The 24,129-nt window shown below is 39.0% G+C and overlaps 1 protein-coding gene across 1 annotated transcript in view; it reads right to left on the reverse strand.

Moving 5' to 3' along the window:
* Smc1b (structural maintenance of chromosomes 1B) overlaps window positions 1–24,129 on the reverse strand; it is a 78,276-nt gene that overhangs the window by 53,480 nt on the left and 667 nt on the right. The window contains exons 2-7 of the mRNA XM_036208957.1: window positions 17,237–17,425; window positions 15,139–15,251; window positions 14,833–15,036; window positions 11,947–12,185; window positions 1,868–2,126; window positions 896–1,036 (exon numbers count right to left, since the gene is read on the reverse strand). Of these exons, the coding sequence (XP_036064850.1) occupies window positions 896–1,036; window positions 1,868–2,126; window positions 11,947–12,185; window positions 14,833–15,036; window positions 15,139–15,251; window positions 17,237–17,425 (1,145 nt within the window). The remainder of the gene's footprint in view (window positions 1–895; window positions 1,037–1,867; window positions 2,127–11,946; window positions 12,186–14,832; window positions 15,037–15,138; window positions 15,252–17,236; window positions 17,426–24,129) is intronic.

A 24,129-nucleotide genomic window follows, 5' to 3' on the forward strand; every position in this document is an offset into this window, starting at 1 on the left:
GTGACACACCTATCCTCACTGTACACACAAATACAAAATGTAAGGCCCAGAGAAATCTAATCATTTAGTTATTTACTGAGATTACACACAGTAAGTAACAAGCAAGATGGGCTGAAAGTCAAGTCCACCTTAGTCTGAGGAAGAATATAATACTATCTCAACAGTTGTTTCCAACATAAACTGACTAGCTCCTCTTGGACTACAGTCATTCCTCAGATCTGTGGGGGAATTATTCCAGAACCCATCATTAGTCTAATTTGCATATACTCAAATTCTTATATAAATGACAGTAATTATATATAATCAACACATATCTTCCTGTATACTTTAAATCCTCTCTAGAAAACTTACAATAACTGGTACAGTGGAAATGCTATGTAAATAGGTGTTGTATTGTATTGCTTAGAGAATGACAAAAAGTACATAAATAATGTTCAGTAAACATATTTTTACCCTGAGTACTGTTAATCCTTAGTTGATTCCACAGCTTCAGGGCCCACAGATACAGATAGCTGAAAGTATTTAATGTCCTCAATGACCTTTGCACTCATCTCTATGATGAGACTTACTTCTCCCATCCTCTTCCTTGCTCTACTGAACTAAAATACATGCTTAAACCTTGTTCATTACCATACAGATGCACAGAAAACATTTTCCAGAAATACAAACAAAGTCACTGCCTACTCTAACTATAAAAGTGCACCAATTATTTTGCTGTGCTAAGGAAGTCAAATGTAGGACATCAGTGTTCTACCACTAAGCTATATGCTCCTAGCCTCTCGGTATTTCTAAATTTGTCTGATATAAATCCATTAGTATATTGAAAAGGTAGTATAAAAAAGAGTACCATCACACTGTGAATAATTCTAAGCTACCATTGTATAATCCATGGTACCTGAGTGTCTCCATGCCTCCTCTTTTCAAATGCCAGTCTTTCTCTTTCTGCCTTCTGTTCCCACTGCAGTTTTTCCAGTTGTTGGGTCATTATGGCTACCTTCCGTCTTACTTGCTCCTTAAGCTCTTTGTAATGATCCAGCTATATGAACAGCATTGACATATTACTCACCTAAATGAAATTATTTGTACGACATCCTGTTCTCATCAAAATCTTTATACAAATTAGATAATAATTAGACATCTTCTCCAAGTAAAATATGTGAACTTAATATGAAAATCTCTTTAGATAGAACAACAAAGTAACCAAGACAAACTCTATAAGGTCTCTGACAGAAAATCTTGAGAAAATGGTACTTTCTTCTATCTTACTAGTCACAATGACTGTGGTGTATGTATGCTATGACACAAGACTAGCATAACTCAATGAAAGAGATGAATAATGACACCTTCATTGAAAGAATGTTTGAAAACCGAGTTACATGATTTTAGTTTAGTTATATTATGTTTTACTGATTAATAATTTTAATCCTGTACACTACTGTATAACATTGACTATTAACTCATCACTGAACAGTTAAAATCATCTTAAGTAATTTTCTCTATCAATTAAGTCTCTTCAAAGTTACATATATCTGATCTTTAAATTTATGTAATATCCAAGAGAGAATTGTTTTCTCTTTAAAACAGTAACAATTACCTAGCTTTTATTACAGTATAATTCCAGGTAATACTGGACTTTAACTAACTCATAAATTTTATAACACCATCTAACTATATGAAGAAAAAAATAGCTTAGTTTCAAGATTAAATTTAGATTTTGTGAATAGATTAAAGAATTTTTAATTCCTACAATGTACATTCTAGGGATAATCTCAACAAATTATCACAGATGTCATCCTTTAAATTTTTTCTAATTAAAAAGAGAAACTGAAACAATGGAAACGTGTTTCTAGTATTTCATTTTCTTCACCTGACTATTTTCCAATTCAATGTCTCGCCCTTTATGTAACATTTCTTCTTCCATCTGCTTTTCAAAACTTCTCCATGCTCCATCTAAATCAACCAGTTCTGCCTCTAAGGCTCCTATGTCATCTTCCTGCTTAGAACATTGTTTTTCATTGTCTGTTATCAATTTCTTAGACAAATCCAATTTCTTGAGATGGTGAGAAGTATTTTCTTTAGCTTTAATATACTGAGGCCTCTTCTTACTTAAAATTGCTTCGAGAGATCTAAAAGGAAAAAGGAATTTTTAAAAATTTATTTTTAGCATATAAAAGCAAGTAATTAATTATTTATTTATATATTTATTTTGAAGATAAGGCCTCACTATGTAGCCCTGGCTGGACTGGAATTAGCTTATGTATACAAAGCTGGCCTTGAATGCAGAGATCTTCCTGTCTCCCATGTGCTGGGAATAAAGGCATGAGTCACCAAGCCTGACCAAAAGGTAAGTAATTTTGACCAAATATCATTCAAAATTAAATTCTAAAAATTAACTTGCAGAGATTGTTAGGCAGACCCATAGTTGCCAGTGGTTGGACAAGGGAGAGGGGAAGTGCTGAATAGTAGAAACAGAAGGATATCTTTTTAAGTGGTTAAACTATGAATTTGTCAAAATCAAAGGAACTTTATAGCACCAAGAGTGAACCTTAAGGTAAACAAAATTTTAAAAACTGATGTAGGACTAGGTTCTGGTGACAGCACACCTGAAAGCCCTGGAACAGGAAGAAGCAAAGTCTCCCAGGAGGAATAGATGCCAGGAAATTATCAAATTGAGAGCTGAAATTAATAAAATAGAAATAAAGAGAATACAAAGGATTAATGAAACAAAGAGATGGTTCTTTGAGAAGATCAACAAGATAGACAAGCCCTTATCCAAACTAACCAAAAGACAGAGAGAGTGCATCCAAATTAACAAAATCAGAAATGAAAAGGGGGACATAACAACAGACAATGAGGAAATCCAGAGAATCATCAGGTCATACTTCAAAAACCTCTACTCCACAAAACTGGAAAATCTAAAAGAAATGGATAATTTTCTGGATAGGTACCACATACCTAAGTTAAATCAAGACCAGATAAACCATTTAAATAGTCCAATAACCCCTACGGAAATAGAATCAGTCATTAAAAGCCTCCCAACCAAAAAAAACCCTGGACCAGATGGTTTCACTGCAGAATTCTACCAGATCTTCAAAGAAGACTTAATACCAATACTCTTTAAATTGTTCCACACAATAGAAGCAGAAAGTATATTACCAAACTCCTTCTCTGAGGCTACAATTACCCTGATTCCCAAACCAAACAAAGATGCAACAAAGAAAGAGAACTACAGACCGATCTCCCTCATGAACATTGATGCAAAAATACTCAATAAAATTCTGGCGAACAGACTCCCAGAACACATCAAAACAATTATCCACCATGATCAAGTAGGCTTCATTCCAGGGATGCAAGGGTGGTTCAACATACGAAAGTCCGTCAATGTAATACACCATATAAACAAACTCAAAGGAAAAAAACACATGATCATCTCACTAGATGCAGAAAAGGCATTTGACAAAATCCAACACCCCTTCATGATAAAGGTCTTGGAGCAATCAGGAATACAGGGAACATACTTAAACATAATAAAGGCAATCTACAGCAAGCCAACAGCCAACATCAAATTAAATGGAGAGAAACTCAAAGCAATACCACTAAACTCAGGAACAAGGCAAGGCTGTCCCCTCTCCCCATACTTATTCAATATAGTACTTGAAGTTCTAGCCAGAGCTATAAGACAACATAAAGAGATTAAGGGGATATAAATTGGAAAGGAAGAAGCCAAGCTCTCCCTATTTGCAGATGACATGATAGTATACACGAGTGACCCCAAAAATTCAACTAAGGAACTGATACAGCTAATAAAAACCTTCAGCAATATAGCAGAATACAAGATCAACTCAAAAAAATCAGTAGCCCTCCTATATACAGTAGACAAACAGGCTGAGAAGGAATTCAGAGATACATCACCATTTACAATAGCCACAAATGATATAAAATACCTTGGGGTTACACTAACTAAGCATGTGAAGGACCTATATGACAAGAACTTTAAATCCCTGAAAAAAGAAATTGAAGATGTCAGAAAATAGAAAGATCTCCCATGCTAATTGGATAGGCAGGATTAACAGAGTAAAAATGGCGATCTTACCAAAAACAATCTACAGATTCAATGCAAGTCCCATCAAATTACCAACACAATTCTTCACAGATCTGGAAAAAATAATACTCAACTTCATACGGAAAAACAATAAACCCAGGATAGCCAAAAGAATCCTGTACAATAAAACAACCTCTGGAGGCATCACGATCCCCGACCTCAAGCTCTACTATAGAGCTACCATAATAAAAACAGCTTGGTACTGGCATAAAAACCTACATGTGGACCAATGGAATCGAACTGAAGACCCTGACATTAACCCGCACACCTATGAATATATAATTTTTGACAAAGAAGCCAAAAATGTACATGGAAAAAAGAGAGCATCTTCAACAAATGGTGCTGGCATAACTGGATGTCAATGTGTAGAAGGCTGCAAATAGATCCATATCTGTCACCTTGCACAAAACTTAAGTCAAAGTGGATCAAAGACCTCAACATAAATCCAGTTACTCTGAACCTGATAGAAGAGAAAGTAGGAAGTACTCTTGAACGCATTGGCACCAGAGATCATTTTCTAAATATAACACCAGTAGCACAGACACTGAGAGAAACAATCAATCAATGGACCTGTTGAAACTGAGAAGCTTTTGTAGAGCAAAGGACATGGTCAACAAGACAAAGCGACAGCCTACAGAATGGGAAAAGGTCTTCACCAACCCCACATCTGACAGAGGGCTGATATCCAGAATATATAAAGAACTCAAGAAATTAGACATCAAAATGCCCAGCAGTCCAATTAAGAAATGGGCTATAGAACTAAACAGAGGATTCTCCACAGAGGAAGTTCAAATGGCTGAAAGACATTTAAGGAATTGCTCAACATCCCTAATTATTTGGGAAATGCAAATCAAAATTACTCTGATATACCACCTTACACCTGTCAGAATGGCTAAGATCAAAAACACAGAAGACTGCTTATGCTGGAGAGGATGTGGAGCAAGGGGAACTCTCCTCCACTGCTGGTGGGAATGCAAACTTGTACAGCCACTTTGGAAATCAATATGGCGCTTCCTTAGAAAATTGGGAATCCATCTCCCCCAAGAACCAGCTGTAGCACTCTTGGGCATATACCCAAGGAATGCTCAATCATACCACAAGGGCATTTGCTCAGCTATGTTCATATCAGCATTGTTTGTAATAGCCAGAACCTGGAAACAACCTAGATGCCTTTCAACTGAAGAATGGATAAAGAAAATATGGTACAAATACACAATGGAGTACTACTCAGCAGAGAAAAACAATGACATCATGAGGTTTGCAGGCAAATGGATGGATCTAGAAAAAATCATCCTGAGTGAGGTAACCCAGACTCAGAAGGACAAACATGGTATGTACTCACTCATAGGAGGATACTAGATGTAAAACAAAGATGACTAGACTGCTACACAACTCCAGGGAGACTACCTAGAAAACGGGACCCTAGGAAAGACCCAGGGATCACCTAATGACAGAGAAATGGATGAGATCTACATGAACAACCTGGACAACAGTGGGAGTAATGAAGGGCAAGATTTGAGGGAAAGAAAGCTTAGGGGAGCAGGAGATCCCAGCTGGATCAAGAACAGAAAGGGAGAATGAGGAATAACAGACCATGATAAATGAAGACCACATGAGACCAGGAATAGGCAGAGCGCTTGAGAGGTCCCCAGAAATCCACAATGATATATCCTCTGTAGACTGCTGGCAATGGTTGAGAGACAGCCTGATCTGACCTAGTCTGGTGATCAGATGACTAAACACCCTAACAGTTGTCTTGGAACTCTCATCCAATAACTGATGAAGTGGATGCAGAGATCCTCAGCCAGGCCCCAGGTGGAGCTCCAGGTGTCCAACTGTCAAGAAAGAGGAGGGACTGCAAGAGCATGAATTGTTGAATCCAAGATTGCAAAAAGCACAGGGACAAATAGCCAATCGAAAGAAAGCACATGAATTATGAACCAATGGCTGTGGAGCCCCCAGCTGGATCAGGCCCTCTAGATAAGTGAGACAATTGAATAGCTTGATCGGTTCAGGAGGCACCCAGGCTGTGGGACCAGGACATGTCCTTAGTGTACGAGCTGGCTGTTTGGAACCTTGGGCTTACACAGGGACACATGCTCAGCCTGGAAGGAGGGGACAGGACCTGCCTGTACTGAATCCACCAGGTTTAAATGAATCCCCAGGGGTGTCTTGGTCCTGGAGGACATGGGAATGGAGGGGAGGGGCTGGGGGGAACCCATGGCTGATGTATAAAATTAAAACACATAATAATAATAAAAAAAACTAATGTAGGAGTGGTAGGTATACCAAATGGAATGAAAAATGTGACAAAAGGCCGGGGTGGCGCACGCCTTTAATCCCAGCACTCAGGAGGTGGAGGCAGAGGCAAGTGGATCTCTGTGAGTTCGAGGCCAATCTGGGCTACAGAGTAAGTTCCACAACAGGCTCCAAAGCTACATAGAGAAACCCTGTCTCAAAAAACCAAAAAAAAAAAAAAAAAAAGTGACAAAAGATTAATTGTATTATAAATGTATCTAACAACTTGGTGGGATGGAAAGTGAAAGTGGTGGCTTAAGCAACTTTTTTGAAGCTTTAAAATCATGTTTGTATCTGTATATAGGTATGTACACTAAGTGCAGGTGCCTCTGGAGAACAAAGGTGTCAGGTCCCCCAGAGCTGGAATTACAGATGGTTATGAACTACCAAACGTGGGTTTTATTCTAGTCTTCTCTCCAAGTGCAATGCACTCAACTGCTAGGCCATCTCTCTAGACCCCTAGGCTAAGTAATTTTCCATAAACTTTGAAAGAAGATAATTAAGCCAAGTGTTGATGGTGCACACCTTTAATCCCAGTACTCAGGAAGCAAAGACTGGTAAATCTCTGTGAGTTAGAGGCCAGCCTGGTCTATAGAGTGAGTTCCAGGATAGCCAGGGCAGTTATACAGAGAAACCTTGTCTCAGAAAAACAAACAAAACAAAAACAAAGAAAAGATAATTATACAGAAGCACTGTATTCTATGTGTAAAATTATTTCTCAAGGGGAAATAGGCTGACAGTTCTGATACTGCTGTAAATGATTGTTGAAACTGAACACTTAAACTAATAGCAGAATTTAGGCCTTTCATTGTCAGAAAGGAGTTTCAAGAGAAACAAAAGGACACAATAACCCATGTGGTTGGGAGACATCAGTATGGTTCATGTTTATGTTGATATGAATACAGATGTCTACCTATGGATTTACAGAAGTGTGTGTGTGTGTGTGTGTGTGTGTGTGTGTGTGTGTGTGTGTGTGCTCTAGTGATACAGTTGGTAAGTGACCAGTACTTATACAGAAATATGTGTATGTGTATGTGTGTGTATACACACACATTTATATATATATATATCCATACTTCCTAATCTGCCAGATGAGACAAGTCTAGGAACAGTATTATTGAACACTCTTAGCATGGAGATGTAGGGTCCTAATACTATTCTCTAATTTTAAAAAAGAGAACTCCTTGGAGAAGTGACTAGTGCTAGGCCTGGAGCAGGTTCATAAAAGCTGGGAAGGTTGTTAGGACTAGGTCAGACAAGATGAGCCTGAAGCATTTGCCAATTCCAGAAAGTAAAGAGTGCTACACAGAAAAAAAATCACAATGATGGGATGTGAAGCATAAGTCTAATTAATCTTATTAATAAAAATCAGGAGTCAGGTATTGGGATAAAATGTGATAGATCAGAGGAGGAGGAAAGCAGCCAGAGTCACTTCCTTCCTCTTCCATTCCTTCACTCCAAAAGGGCTGAGATCTTGTCTCTGCCCCTGCCTTATCACTTCCTGTTCCTCTCTGTACAGACCTCCAGACCTCTATGGTTAACTAGTGGCTAGCTCCACCCTCTGACTCCAAACAAGCTTTATTTGTCAGAACACAAACAAAATAACACACAACAAATATGCAAACAATTCAAAGAATCCCCAATGGCCATAGAGAGAATAACTGAAGCAATAAAATAAGCAATACAGTATTGGGTTATAATTCCAGATAGAAACATCTCTAAATAGTAATATAAAAATAACTGAACAAGCTGGGTAGTGGTGGCACACACCTTTAATCCCAGCACTCAGGAGGCAGAGGTAGGCAGATCTGAGTTCAAGGTCAGCCTGGTCGACAAATTGAGTTCCAGGACAGCCAAGGCTATACAGAGAAACCATGTCTTGGAAAACAAACAGAAACTAAACAAATAACTGAGATGAATCTCCTGTGCAGAAATACAAATATATCACATGGACCTTGCCTCAAAGTGGAGAAACTCTCACCTCCGTGTCAGCTGTGCTGAAAAGAAAGGACTAACTTTACTGCAGAGAAACCTGACAAACTCACTCTTAGTCAGGTGATCAGGTCAACATGAATAGTGATATGTTGATATTAATCACAGAATATGCCTAGAATATGCTGGATGATATTTTACTTCACCTTCAGAAAACTAGCCTATAAAAAACTGGGAACATTATTTTTTCAAAACTGCCATGCTGATAAACTATCACAGCCCAAAGGAGCCTAAGAACAAAAAACTAAACATACTGTGGTATGCTGGGCCAGAGAAAAAGATGTTAAACAGACATTAAAAAAATATAATGAGGGTTGGGGATTTAGCCCTGGGTTCGACCCTCAGCTCAAAAAAAAAAAAAAAAAGAAGAAAATATAATGAAATATGGATGTAATATATATCAATATTGATTTATACATTCTGACTATACTAATAGTTAGCATTTAGGCATCTGTACTGGCCTGCCCTTAGGGTCCTGACAGATATATCCTCAGCTACACGCACTATGATGAGCACCACCTGTGCACATTTGCTATGTTTCCTTATAAAAGGTGGACCTTGCCTACCTCCTGTCTCTTTCTGTTCCTTTGCTCTTGTCCCCAGGGACTGGTCTCTGTCCCCTTCTCTCCCCTCCCCTCAATAAACCTCCCATGTGGGCCCCGTGACTTTTAAAATACAACATTTGGTTCCATGACTCAGATAGGCTCTCCCAGCAGTCTAAACATGCTGGAACTTTGCCTGACAGGCCTACTTTCCCATCTAAGGGATCACTGGAACTCTCCATCCAACACCAATAATGGGTAAGCAGCATCCCCCCCTCTAGCCCACCACCCCCGTTTCAATTCTGGTCATTTCCCATGAGCGAGGCTTCATTTCTAGAGCGCATTCCTCGCCTTCTGGTTTTTCTCAAAGTCCTAGTACTAGGCGACTATGTCTCACTCAGGCTCTTAGCCTACACCTCACTGAATTTCTGGGATGCTAGAGCAGCCTTTGAATCTTCTCTATCTCACTCATGAAAAATGCACCTACCACCATACCTATCACCTGACTTAAGAGCTAACTTATCTACCTTTGCCCTAATATTACTCCAAATGGCCACTTACCAGCACCCCATATCCTGGTATTTCACAGGACCTTTGCAACTTCTACCAGCGATCCAATAGTTGGAAGGGGATACCTTGTTTTCAAGCTTTTTCCAAGCCCTTCTCGCTTCTTTCTTCTGGCTCTACTCAGTTCCTGCTAGCTACAAAGCCTGCAGCTGTGCCTCCCTGGTAAGCTGCATTTCCCCTGCCCAGTCTCTGCCAAAGCAGTTACATCATCACCTGTCTCCAGGTCCATTTCCATGGCATGTGCACCCTTAAAAGTGCCTGCCAGGCAGAGCTCGCTCCCTTTGTCTCTTCTCTTGCCTCTACCTTATCTTTGTGTCTAATTTCCTCTTGTCTCTTCTTCTCTCTCTTGCTTCTTTCCTCTTGTTTGCATGCCTCTCTCAAGTCCCCACTCTGATGCAGCCTTTCACTCTTTCATTCTTCAGCTCTCCCCCTCTCAATAAACCTCTTGCACTAACTCTGCTGTGTGTGGCATGTTTGCTTAGTGGCATACCTTGGCAGGGCAGACTCACTTCATGCTAGGACCTTATCTGCCTGTTTCACCCACAAGGGATCTGCTCTTTCACCTGCAATAAATCTGCTTTTTCATTCACCGACAGCTTTGCCTTCCATTCAATACCAACAATTAGGTCTCTGGTGGGGCTACCTGCCTCTGATCATTTCCCTAGATCATTCTTTGAGCACAGTCCTCTCCTCACCTTCTGGCTTTTCTCAAAGTTCTGGCAACTGTGTCTCTCTCAGGCTCTTAGCCCTTGGTCCCTATTCTTTGGATGATGATCCACTGAACAGGCTGTCCCACTTAATCTGATCCTCCCTGGATCCCTGGGACACCAGAACATTCAGGCCTTCGAATTATTTGAAGGTTTCTCTCTGCCTCATCCTTGGGAACTGTGTTATACACTTCCTTGCTCCCATTGGGATGCCTTTTGGAGACCCCTGACCATTCTTTGGACCAGGCAGTTTGGGAACTGAGAAAGAATTCTCCACTTTCTTTTTCTTTGCTCCAAGACCTTGTGTCTGTCGCTCTCCCTCTCTAAATGTCCAGTTTGCTGCAATGTGCAAACCAGAGATGGAGAAGCCAGCTTCGTCTTGCTCAGCACATATCAGTTCTCCCTTTCTATTTACTTCTATGTGTATGTGCATGTAACTATTAACAGCAACCACGTGGCTCTCCTCCATTTGGGCTGATGATTTGTGAGCTCCTGGGAGTTGACTTGAATCCATCTGAACAGCATCATGCCAGGTCCAAGCAGTGCTAGATGGTTCCACAGAGCCTGGACAGCGAAGTGAAACAGCCAGCTACCCCAGGATGTGGCCAGCACCCTAGTTTTCTCAGGTCCCCCAAAGATGACCAATGCCCCCCCCCACTGCCCTCCTCGCAGGCCAGCAGGAAGCAGTCTTGAGAAAATGGTGCCCTCATCCTCGCCTCACCTGCTACCCCTTTCTAACTCCTCACCTTTTTATAATAAACAAAAGGGAGGAATGTTAGCATTTTAGACATCTGTACTGGACTGCCATTAGGGTCCTAACAAGATATAACTGCAGCCACTATGAGCACTCCCTGTGTGCATTCACTATGTTTCCTTATAAATGTTTTCTTATAAAAAGCAGGCTTTGTACATCTCCCGTCTCTCTCTTTCTCTTCCTTTGTTGTTGTCCCCAGGGGTGGGTCTCTGCCCTTTCTCTGCCCTTCCCCCAATAAACCTCCCATGTGGGCCCTGTTGTATGGTACGGCACCTTCTTGCTGTTTTTAAAATACAAAATTAATGCAATATGTTAGTAGTAAGAAAAACAGCATGGGAATATGAAAGAAAGGTACCATACTTATAATTATCTGCATATCTAGAGGCATCCAAACTAAAATGTACATTTTATAAACTCAATTTCCACCAGGATGGTGGTGTACACTTTTTATCCCAGCATTCAGGAATCAGAAGCAGGCAGATCCCTGTGTTTGAGGGCAGTCAGGGCTAGCTACACATGAGACTATGTCTCAAAACAAAAACAATAAAAGAACAAAACAATACAACAAAATAAATAAATACAAATTTTTAAAAGTTAATTTGTAGGCTAGGAATATAGCTCAGTGGTAAAGTACTTGCCTACCAAGTGTGAAGGTCTAAGTTCAGTCGCCAGTACTGTCTCCCCAACCATATTATCTCCTAAAGTGTCAATTATACTTTCTCAAGTATCATGAAACTCAACTACCAGACCAGAGAAATGACTCAGTGGGTAGAGTTACTTGCTGACAAAATTAACCTGAGTTCAATTCCAAGAACCCACATGGTAGAAGGAGAGAACTGACTTCTGTAGGTTGTCCTCTGGCCTCCACATGCATACTGCAGTAAGCATGAGCTGGCATGCACATATATACACACAGATTAAATACATGCCATTAAAAAAACTTTTTAAAAAGCCTAACTGCTAACATCTATTTTAAAAACTTACTTCAGTTCTTTTTCTGTTTGCTGTAGTTGTCTAGTTAACATGCCACGATCCTTTTTCTTAGCTTTAATTATGTTTTCATGGTGAGACAGAGTGTCTTTTACAACACTCAAATTCCTGTCCATATGCTCCAATTTAGTGTTCAGAACATTAATTTTTTGCTCATTGTAATATAGTTGGAAAAGCATCAGTTGTATCTTGTTTATTTTCAATTCTTCAAGAAGACTTTGGTAATGTTCTGCCTATAAAACAAATACAAGAGAAGATAAAAGGGTACACATTTAAACTTCTGTTCATGAACTTGATACTGTATTAGCACATCATTGCTAACAAAATTTGTCATAGAATTATCTCTTCCCTGCTTTCTCTCATCTTTTTGGAGACAGGGACAAGGCCCAGCTAGTCTCAGACCTACTATGCAGCCGAGGATGACCCTGAACTCCTGATTTTCCTATTCATCTCTCAAGTCCTGGAATTACAGGTGTATACCATCACATCCATCCAAGAAAAATTATTCCTGAAAAAAGTAGAATTATTTGAAGGTTTCTTAATATACTTCTAAAATAAAACAGCAACCAAGAAATGAGTCTGCATTCATGCACACAGTGACCAGGTTGTGACAGTGAAGTGGCACCTGTTAACATGGGTCCTCAGAAAGTCTGACAAGTTCCTTAACATTGCTGGAATCATCTTCTTTACTATAAAGTGAAAGGAGCATTATATAAATAGGTCCAGGCTGGAGAGATGGCTCAGAGTTTAAGAGCACTGACTATTCTTCCAGAGGTCCTGAGTTCAATTCCTAGTACCCACATGGTGGCTCACAACCATCTGTAATGAGATCTGGCACCCTCTTCTGTGTACATAATAAATAAATAAATATTTAAAAAAAATAGGTCCCTAGCCACTGTACAGTGATTCCAAGTAAAATTCTTGCTCTAAGAAGTAATTTTTACACTGATAAAAACTAATAAGACTATCAGAATTTTAAATTACACATGAAAAGGAAGAATTCTCTTAACATTTGTGTTAGCAATAAGGAAAACAAGGGAGTGGGCCACCACCTCATGAGGTGGGGTCCTAGTCAACAAAATTTAACTAGTAACTTGTAAACAGATGCTTGCCAAGGATATTGTAAAAAAAATAATCAGGAGGCTGGACTATTCTAATTGTCTTTATGAAAATGTTTTAAGTTCTGCTATTCTATAAGCTATTTCGGTATGCTCTAAATACTGTTCTGACTTACTGCCCACCCCTTCTCACTAACAAAATACAGAACATATAAACACGTTCGCAATATGAAGAAACTGAGTGGGACTGGAGAGATGGATCAGAGGTTAAGAGCACCGACTGTTCTCCCAGAGGTCCTGAGTTCAATTCCCAGCACCCACATGGTGGTTCACAACCATCTGTAATGAGCATCCTCTTCTGTGTACATAATAAATAAAATCTTTATTAAAAAAAGAAACTGAACAATATTACTAATAAGTAATACATTCACCTTTCATTTATTTCCTCAAATATTTACTGAGCTACACAGCAGACCCTGCTTTATGTGTTGGGAATATGGTTGAGAATAAAATGAGATAAACCATTCTGATTCTTATAAAGCTTATATTCCAGTTTTTCTAATAGAGGGTAGAGGACTCAGAGACTACTAAAAAAGCAAACAAAAATAAACAAGGTAATTTTATACAGAATTATATGCTACAAAGGAAACTAAATTAGTAATATGATATAAAGGAGGAAAGAGCAATTTAAATGAGGCTTTAAACAGTAAATACTTAATGAAGAAATGGTTTGGGGAAAGCTTGAGTTATAGTGCATCACCTATATAAAAAAAATCAGAAATGTTTGTGAGAATACAACTGTTCTATTAAGCCAGACATTACAGAATATAAAAACATATTAATGTTGTTCTTGTAATTTGTTTTGGAAATGTAGTTATTTTTCATTAAAAATATTTTAGCTATGTTAACATAAAATGAGCTTAACCAATTAAAAATTACTGAGTTTTAATTTAAAACAGAATAAACAGAGCTGAAGAAATGGCTCAGCAGTTAAGAACACTGGCTGCTCTCCCAGAGGACTGGGGTTTGAGTATCAGCTCCCACATGGTGGCTCACAACAGTCTGCAACACCAGTTCCAGAGGATTCATTGTCCTCTTCTGGCCTCTACAGGTACCAGACACATGATACACAAACACATTTAGGTAAAACACCCATGCACATTTAAAAAAAAAATCAATAAAGTTGAAACATAAGTAAAACATATAAATATTGGCAATACAATTTGCTATGAAAAACACTTTGGAGTTCTCAGTAACTTTTACAAATGTACAAGAGTCAAGATCCAAAAGTGATGAACACCTCTGCTGTACTGTCTTATATGGCAGACATATAGAAAAAGTTTATCTTGGGGCAGCAAGATGGTACAGCAGGTAAGTGCACCTGCTGCTAAGCCTGACAGCTTGTGTTTAATCCCCGGAAACCATATGGTAAAAGGGAGACCACCACACATGGATCTGTGTTGCACATACACACACAAAATAAACATTAAAAACTATTTACCTTTTTAAATTTTTTTTTTTTTTTTACTGAATGCCAGATTTTGTTTTATATTATTGATGGAATCTTTTAGTATCCACAGCCATTAAAGTGGGGTTTTTGTCTGCTTCTTTTTAGTTTTTTCAAGACATACTTTTTCTGTATATCCCTGGCTGTCCTGGAACTAGCTCTGTAGACCAGACTGGCCTCAAACTAAGAGATCCACCTGCCTCTGCTTCCTAAGTGCTAGGATTAAAAGTGTGCACCACCATGCCTGGCTAATAACTTATAATTTAAACAGAATTTTTTCTATTTAATATGTAATTATTATTGGTGACATCTTACCTCTTCTTTTTCGATTTTTGCATGTTTCCGCTCTGCGGCTACATTTTTTTTCCTATTAAAATGAAATTGTGCATCTTCTTCAGCTTTTTGTAACTTATTTTTCTTCTCCTCATATTCTCCTATAAACTCTCCTGAAGTACTGATTTCTTCAAAAAATTGAGTCCTCTCTTTGGGCTTCTTCATAGAAATGGACTCTACAGTTCCCTATTGGTAACAATAAAGTACAACAGCATGTAAAATATGGTAAAAAACAAAAAACAACACAAAACAAAAAAACAAATGAAACAAATGAGTGTAACTACTTACCTGAAAAACCAGACAGTTCTGTGCTTTGACTATTATGCCTATCTTTTCCAACTGTGCTACATATGCAGAACGACTCACAGGTTTATCCCCAAAATGAAATTCTGAGCATCCCCCTAAAATAAACAAAATAAACTGTTATAGAATGTTTTTATTGAAGTAGTTTTACAATAACATAACTAATATACCTATACATAAATTCATTTAATTACTCAACAAATATATGTATTATAAACTAAAGATTATTTCACAGTAGAACATAAAGTGTTTTACCTTAAAAAGTTCGTATCTTAGAGATATAAACAAAATATTCAAATAAAATAACACGTGAGAAAGTGGTATCTATGAGAAAAGAGAGGATGTTTCTGCATGTGGGGGAAGTTATTACAATTGTAAATACAGTGAAAAAAGAAATTTTTATTGAAATGGAGAATTCTCAGTTAAAAAGCCAAAGGCTAGGTACAGTGACATGGCCCAGAGTTCCAGCACCTTTAGGAGGATCACTTGAGCTTGTTAACAGCACATTGAGAGTCCATCAGAACCAATGAATGCCAAAAGGGGGTGAGAAAAATTGGCCAATGACTACTCCAAGTAATAAAATGAAGAAATACTTAATTATATATCTAAAATTATATATAATTTAATAATACACTTTTCATACTTTAGAAATATAGTGAAGTAAGACATAGTAGCATGTGTGTGCAATGTCTACACTTGAGAGCCTAAGTAGGATTGTGAGCTAAAGGTCATTGAACTACATATCAAGACCCTGTCAAGAAAGGGAGGGAGGGTTACATAAACCTGACCCCTGGGTTAAGAGAGATGGGAGAGGTTCTAGACCAGAACAATGCTATTTATTAAGTCTGTTAGGTTTGTGCAGTTTCTTTACTGCACTGCATTGTGCATGTGCTGGGGAAAGTGAATGCTACTGAAAACATCTAGTCTTTAGACTTTTAAGTGCATAATAGACTTGCTGTGGTAATGCACGCCTTTAATCCTAGGCTGAGGCAGGTGGACCTTATGAGTTCCAGGCCAGCCAGGGCTACACAGACTTTGTCTCAAAATAGTAAGGAAATGTGCATAATGGACTGGTAGGGTGGCTCAGCAGGTAAAAGCGCTTGCCACCCACCTGGTGGACCTGACTTGATCTCCAGAATCCACGTGATAAAAGGAGAAAATTGATTTACAAATTGTCTTTTAGCCTCCATACAAGCAGTGGCATGCATGTACCCACATGCATATGCTAATTCGTAAATGTAAAAAATGCACAACATGGTAAAACTAAAGGGTTACCAACAAAAAAAAAAAAAGGGAGGGAGGGAAGGAAGGAGTATTTATCATAGTGAACTAGAAAGAAAACAGCAACAAGTAAAAGCAATAAAATACATATCTACTTTTCATGACTTTATAAAGTCCTTTCATGATACACTTATTATAGATGAGCCATAATAGTTTATTAGAGTAATATAGGGAATTCCTAAATAATAAGAAATAAACATTTTATTCAAGTTGCTTTTAGGTGTATATATGCCAAAAAGTACTTATTTACTAAGAAAACAAGCACAGAGAAGCAGAGAAAGAAGTTTTATGATGTCTCTATTTAGAGATAGGCTCCCTCTTTCATCTTAGACAAATATTCAAGTATAAAAATGTTACATGACGGGCTGGAGAGATGGCTCAGAGGTTAAGAGCACTGGCTGTTCTTCCAGAGGTCTTGAGTTCAATTCCTAGCAACCACATGGTGGCTCACAACCATCGATAATGAGATCTGGTGCCCTCTTCTACCCTGCAGGCGTGCACACAGGCAGAACATTGTATACATAATAAATAAATAAATCTTTAAAAAAAGTTACTTGACAGTAAGAGTATTGAAAAAGTGAATATGCTTAAGCAAGAGACTTAATTGGGAATAAAACAGGTTCTGTTATTTGCTTCTAAGAAAGAATCTGTTACTCACTGTGCTGGTGATTAGTAAGTCTCATACTTCAAAGAAAGAGCAGGTAATCAAGACACTAAACTAAAATTCTCTCTCTCCCTCTCTTCCCTCTCTCTCCCTCTCTCTCCCTCTCTCTCTCTCTCTCTCTCTCACACACACACTTACCTCGGATAATCCTTGTGAAAGTTTTCTCTTCTCCACTGTCCTCTATGTATATAATTTTTACACTTGCAGAAGAAGAAACAGGTTTTCCAATATGTGCTCCATGAATAAGTTCTTGAATATTTTTCACCCTTAAATTAGTTGTTTTTTCTCCCATTACAAAACTAAGTGCATCCATTACATTAGATTTTCCTGAAGAAAAAAAAGTGAAGGAAGAGTCTTTATTATTATTATTGTTGTTGTTGTTGTTGTTATTATTATTATTATTGGTGGTGGTGGTCGTGGTTTTTCAAGACAGGGTTTCTCTGTGTAGCTCTGGCTGTCCTGGAACTCACTTTGTAGACCAGGCTGGCCTCAAACTCATAGAGATCCACCTGCTTCTGCCTCCTGAGTGCTAGAATTAAAGGTATATACCACCACCATCCAAAAGATTCATTCTTAATGACTGTAAAACCTGAGAGCCAAAGAAATCAAACCACCAATACAAGTGAAATATAGCCAATATGCAAGTCTCAGAATTCTCGTTTGGTCAATGTTCAAAATCTATGTGATTGAGAAACTCCAGGTAAGTGGATTGTTTCTCCCATGTAGCTGTGGCAGAGAGGTGTGAATCTAAGGATATAAACACATGAATCAAAAACTAATTAAATAAAATTAAACAAAACAATCATAGACATCAGCTCTATCCTATTCCTGGATATCTGTGGTTGATATATTGTGCACCCCAATAAACTTATCTGGCGGTCAGAGAATAGAACAGCCACTATATTAAACATAGGTTTAGGCAGTGTTAGCACACGCCTTTAATCCTAGTATTCCGGAGGCAGAGATCCATTTGGATCTCTGTGAGTTCAAAGCCACACTGGAAACAGCCAGGCATGGTGACACACGCCTTTAATCCCAGGAAGTGATGGCAGGAAGCAGAAAGGTATATGAGGCTTGAGGACCAGGAACTAGAGTCTTTTTAAGCTTTTTAGCTTTTAGCAGCAGTTCAGCTGAGATCCATTTGGGTGAGGACTAAGGCTTTCAGTCTGAGGAAACAAGATCAGATGAGAAACTGGCAAGGTCAGGTTGGCTGTGGCTTGTTCTGTTTCTCTGATCTTTCAGCATTCACCCCAATACCTAGTTCTGGGTTTGTTTCTATTAATAAGACTGTTTAGAAATTCATGTTACAGATATCACACAGGGCAAATTACTTAACATCTCTATTTCCATAATTCCCATTTTATAAATAGGGAAATAATCACATAAACATTATAACAGCACCATATCCCTCTATATTTAAAACATTTTAAAAGTTAGCTGAGCAGTGGTGGCACAATACTTTAATCCCAGCACTTAGGCAGAAGCAGGCAGATCTCTGTGAATTAAGAGGTGAGCGTGATCTACAGAGTAAGTTCCAGGACAGCCTGGGCTGTTACACAGAGAAACCTTGTCTTGAAAAACAAACAAGAAAAAATTTAAGAAGCTAAATGCTAACTGAATGTAGGATCTTCTCAAGGTCTAAATTGAGAATGCTAGAATCTTCATGATTTTTATACTTGTATCTGGGCAGGGTTTTTACAATTTCTTGGTAAGAATGGCACATGATACCTAAACTTGGTGAGACATGACTAGGATTAAATATGTCTGGAATTTGGTTATGTGCTAGGTAGAGAGCATCACCATCTCCCAATAAAAACCCTGTACATTGAGTCTATGAGGTTTCTTGGTGGCATTTCAACATGAGAACTTACTGCTTAAGAATTCAGCTTTTCCCACTGCTGAGTTTGCTTTGTACCTCTCCACTGTCATGCATGACAACCCTGAGTAAACTATATGCCACACACTGAAGGACTGCCCAGCAAATCACCAAACCAGAGGGTCGTCCTGGAGATCATCAACCCCACTGGTAGATTCACTGTATAGGGAACCTTTAAGGTGAGTTCTATCAAAACTATAAAATTTGTGTTTAAGCCAGGTGTGGTGGCACACACCTTTAATCCCAGCACTTGGGAGGTAGAGGCAGGTGGATTTCAGTGAGTTTAAGGCAAGCTTGGTCTATATAACAAGCTCCAGGCCAGCCTAGGTTACATAGTGAAACCTTGTCTCAAAAAACTAAACATAAAACCTTGTGTTTGAGCCAGGTGGTGGTGGCGCATACCTCTAATCCCAGCACTCAGGGAGGCAGAACCAGGCAGATCTCTGTGAGTTCAAGGCCTCTCTATGAGTTCAAGGCCAGCCTGGTCTATAGATCTATAGACCATCTCCAAAGCTACATAAAGAAATCCTGTCTCAAAAAAAAAAAAAAAAAAAGACAAAAAACTAACCTTGTTTTTGAAACAAGGAATTTAAATACTTTATCTCCTCACCAAGTAAATCTTTTCCTACACAAAGGCTCTACTATATTCCTGGAACTTAAGTGAAATAATTGGCTGAGTGCTTCCTGCTTTCCTTCATTCCTTTTGCTCCAATTCTTTTAAAACTAGCCTGTTGCCAGTTCTAGGTCAGAAACCAGAAAATAGGAAAAAGACACCATCTGCCTTAGAAAATACAAGTGCACTTCCAGTCTCAGGGAGCCTGCTCTTCCAAGCATACCCTCTTCATCAAGATACCTTCTAAGATACTTCAGCTGGAGTAGTGGTCTTTTTCTTTGTGACCCCAAACTTATTTCTAACATTTCACAACTATGAATCCATAAACAGCTGTAATTCCAAGATACAATGTCAGTTCAGCTACTACACAAGCAATTTGAATTTCCAGTGCCAGAAAGTAATGTAAACAAAGGTGGTTTTAGAGGGTTAAAGTCCTTCTAAAAAGAACAATGATAAGTTTTTTAAATGCTACAAAAACAGCCAGGTGGTGGTGGCACACGCCTTTAACCCTAGCTCTCAGGAGGCAGAGGCAGGTAGATCTCTGGGTTCGAGGCCAGCCTGATCTATAGAGCAAATTCCAGGACAACCAAGGCTACACAGAGAAACTCTGTCTTGAAAAAACAAAACAACAGCAAAAAGTAGCAAAAACCATGGCTTATGAAAATTGATAAACTTAATATTGAAAGCTACTATAAGAAGCACACATAGGACAAAATTAACATTCACTGAACTGAATCATTAAATGTGGCAGTAATGAAGCCAAATAGCAACACCTTTTGATGGATCTTTATTGAAAATCTTCTCAAAAATATTTTCCCCAATTAAATTTTTCACTCAATTAATGTATATGTCCAAAAGGTTTGCTTTCTTTTTATTTTTTGATACAGGATCTCACTATGTGGCCCTGGCTGCCTTAAACTCCATGTAGACCAGGACAGCCTCAAACTCACAAATTCACCTGCCTCTGCATCCTGAGGGCTGGGATTAAAGGCATGCGCCACCACATCCATGTAAAAAAGTTGTATTTTCTTAAGACAGTCAGATAATAAACAAAAAAAGACTATTACAAATGTTAATAAATATGGACAGATAAAACTGGGAGATAAAAGAAGAGAATAATTGCAAGAGAAATGAAAAGTGCTAATCAGTCAACTAGCGTTAACTATTTGTTATTCAAAAAAGAAAGAAAAAAAACCTGAACAAACCAAGCCAAGACACTGAGGATACCTGCTATGAATAACTAAGAACATTAAGAACACTAAGAAAGTAGCTATTCTGAAAGTGCTGTATTTTAGGCTATGATCGCTTAATACAAATGAACCAAGATTTGAAAACTCCTTGAAACATAACTGTGTACCTCTCCTTTTTGCCATTACTTTCCTATTTAAAATTCTTAGGGTTGGGGATTTAGCTCAGTGGTAGAGCGCTTGCCTAGCAAGCACAAGGCCCTGGGTTCGATCCTCAGCTTAAAAAAAAATTCTTAAAAGCCTCTTTAATCTTTGATATCTTAGACCTCAAAATATCCATTCATCCTACAAACATTTTCCGAACATGTACCAGACATTCTGTTAAGTACCTGGCCTAAAAAGCAGTAAAATATAGGTTTTGCTCTATCAAAATTTAATGGAAGTCACAGTTTTGGACTATCCTCTTAACTAGATACCAGACTATGAGACCAAACCAAATAGAATAACTCATATAAGGTCCACACAATCAAATTGAACTTCCCCCACCCCCAGACAGGGTTTTCCTGTGTAGCTTTGCGCCTTTCCTGGATCTCGCTCTGTAGACCAGGCTGGCCTCAAACTCAGAGATCCTCCTGGCTCTGCCTCCCGAGTGCTGGGATTAAAGGCCTGCGCCACCACCGCCCCACCCAAATTAAACTTTTAAGGAAGTAAATCCCCACATAGACTGGCTTGTCCTGAAAGGAGGAAGCTCACAACAACCAATTAGAGTCCAATCTACCTCAGCTGGGTTTAAGGAAAGTCACTGTTGGCCAATCTACTTTTATTGTTGTTTTATTTGTTTGTTTGTTTGTTTTTCTGGAGCTGAGGATCAAACCCAGGGCCTCTACCACTGAGCTAAATCCCCAACCCCAAAGATTTTATTTTATTTTATTTTATTTTCTGAGACAGGGTTTCTCTGTGTACTTTTGGAGCCTTTCCTGGATTTCACTCCATAGACCAGGCCGGCCTTGAACTCACAAAGATCCGCCTGCCTCTGCCTCCCAAGTGCTAGGATTAAAGGCGTAGGCCACCACTGCCAGGCTATTGTTCTTATAAAAGCCAACTATTCTATTATTCCTAGAATACCCATTCTACTATATAGAATGAGGTGTGGCCTGGTGATACAAGCACAAACAAAAGTCAATTAGCTCTTTAAACTTGCTGTGATTTTTCTTTTCATTGCTCTGAAGTGCTTATAGTGGGAGAATGTGATCATTCTGTTGACTCACTTTGGTGCTGGATACCTGCCATCTGTTATTTTTTTTGCAACAATTTTTGTAAACTTGGTATTTGCATTTTACAAAAGAAGAGGCACAAAGGCAAACATGTTTTAGAGTGAAATATTTGATTCCCAAAATACATTATTTCCAAGAAATGTGGGAAATACTATAATGTTAAACTTTAAGGAAAAACGTGAAATACCATAGAAACACCTAACAGAAGCACCAATAGCTAGAAATCAAGTTGGATCTTTTTAAAGAAATTTTATTGCAAAAGTGTTTTGCCTGAATGTGGGTATGCATACTACATGTGTGCCTGGTGCCTGCAGAAGCCAGAAGAGGCTGTCAGGATTCCTTGGAGCTAGACTTACAGGTGGCTGTGAGCTACCACATGGGTCCTGGGAACTGGATCCAGGTCCTCTCAAGAGCAGCTAGCTAGTACTTGCAACCATTGAGCCATCTCTCTAGCCTGAGTTAGCTTTTTAGGAGTAATTCTAGATTAAGTTTCAAGGAATAAGTCAATTTGGATAGGGGAGTGTTAAAGGTAAATATATCATTCCAGGGAAAGAGAGTAACTTGATCATAGGTACAAAGGAATAAAAGAGCATGGTACTATTCCAGTTTTTTAAAAACGCAGAATATTGCTTTTATAAAGTTTATACTTGGGAGTGTAAGAAAAACGGCTGGATAAGTTACCTAAGAATTACAACATACTACATTAAAGGAATTGAACTTTATGCTTTAGATTATGGGAAGCCAAGAAAGGATTTAAAAATAAAAGCACTGTGCTAAATTAAGATAAATTTAAAGGATATAACATTCTGATACATTATGTAGGTCTGAAGTGGAAAGGGTTATGGCTGAAGATGTTTTGAAATTAGTTGAGGAAATCTGAATTTGAACATCTTCTGAAGGAGAAACAGTACATATTAACTAATTTTTTAAAAAGTTTATGTAGGGAAAAATCTGTATAGAGATGCCACAAAAGAACAGAGCTATCTTCTCTGAATTGTAAATAAATGTTTGATTTTCTATTCTTATTTTCAAGTTTTGTATATTACATGTATACTTTTTTTTTTTTTTTTTTTTTTTGAGACAGGGTTTCTCTGTGTACTTTTGGTGCCTGACCTGGAACTCACTCTGTAGACCAGGCTGGCCTCGAACTCACAGAGATCCGCCTGCCTCTGCCTCTGGAGTGCTGGGATTAAAGGCGTGTGCCACTGCCACCCAGCCATGTACACTATTTTTGTATGAAAATATTGTTTAAAAAATATTGTACCACTAGATTACCCAAAATGGGAAAAAAAAAATATGCCGGATGGTGAATCAGGGGGTAACTTCAGGTAGTATGATTAGTAAACATTAACAGCTGGCCTGCAGTGGAGGCTTAACAATCATTTGCTGTGTTCAGACTGGAAACCTCTGCTGTGAATGATTTAGACGCAGTCAGGAAACCTATTTTAGAAATTATCTTTTAGGCACTATAATTCCCTCTCTTTACACTAACTACGCTCGGGTTACTGCGTGTTTTGTTTTTCCTAACAAAGGCCAAATCCATTTCATTCTTAGTATTTGCTGTTGTTGGGGTGAGGCGGTGGGGAATGACAGCGGAGGAGGGCTGGGGATGGGCGAGGACAGCCAAGCAAGGGTGGTGGCGGAGAAGTCTGGGGCTCTTGGCCCCAGTCCATTAGGAAGCAGTGAAACCTCAGACCTACAGCGGGTGATGGGGTGGGGGTGGAGGAGGAGGTGTTGGTGACGCTGGGTCCCTTCAGGCCAACAATGGGCTACCGAGGCAGGCCCCTGGGTCCCCCTGAGGCTGACACCCGGGCCCCTGGGTACCCTCGGGCCTATGGTAGTCAACAAGGGAATCAGCCGGAAGTGGGGCTGGGGCTTGGTCCCCTCAGAGCTACGGCAGGGATTGGGGGTGGCTGGGTCCCCTCAGCCAGACAGTGGGTACCCTCAGGCCTACGGCGGTCAAAGGGGGGAGGAGGAGGAGAGGGACAGGGATAGGAGGTGGAAGGAGTGGGGTGTCCCCTCGGGTCAGGCCGACAGTGGGTTCCCTTGGGCCTACAGCGGTCAAGGGTCGGAGGAGGTTG

The sequence above is a fragment of the Onychomys torridus genome, chromosome 16 (assembly GCF_903995425.1).
Source record: "Onychomys torridus chromosome 16, mOncTor1.1, whole genome shotgun sequence".
Classification (NCBI taxonomy): Eukaryota; Metazoa; Chordata; class Mammalia; order Rodentia; family Cricetidae; genus Onychomys; species Onychomys torridus.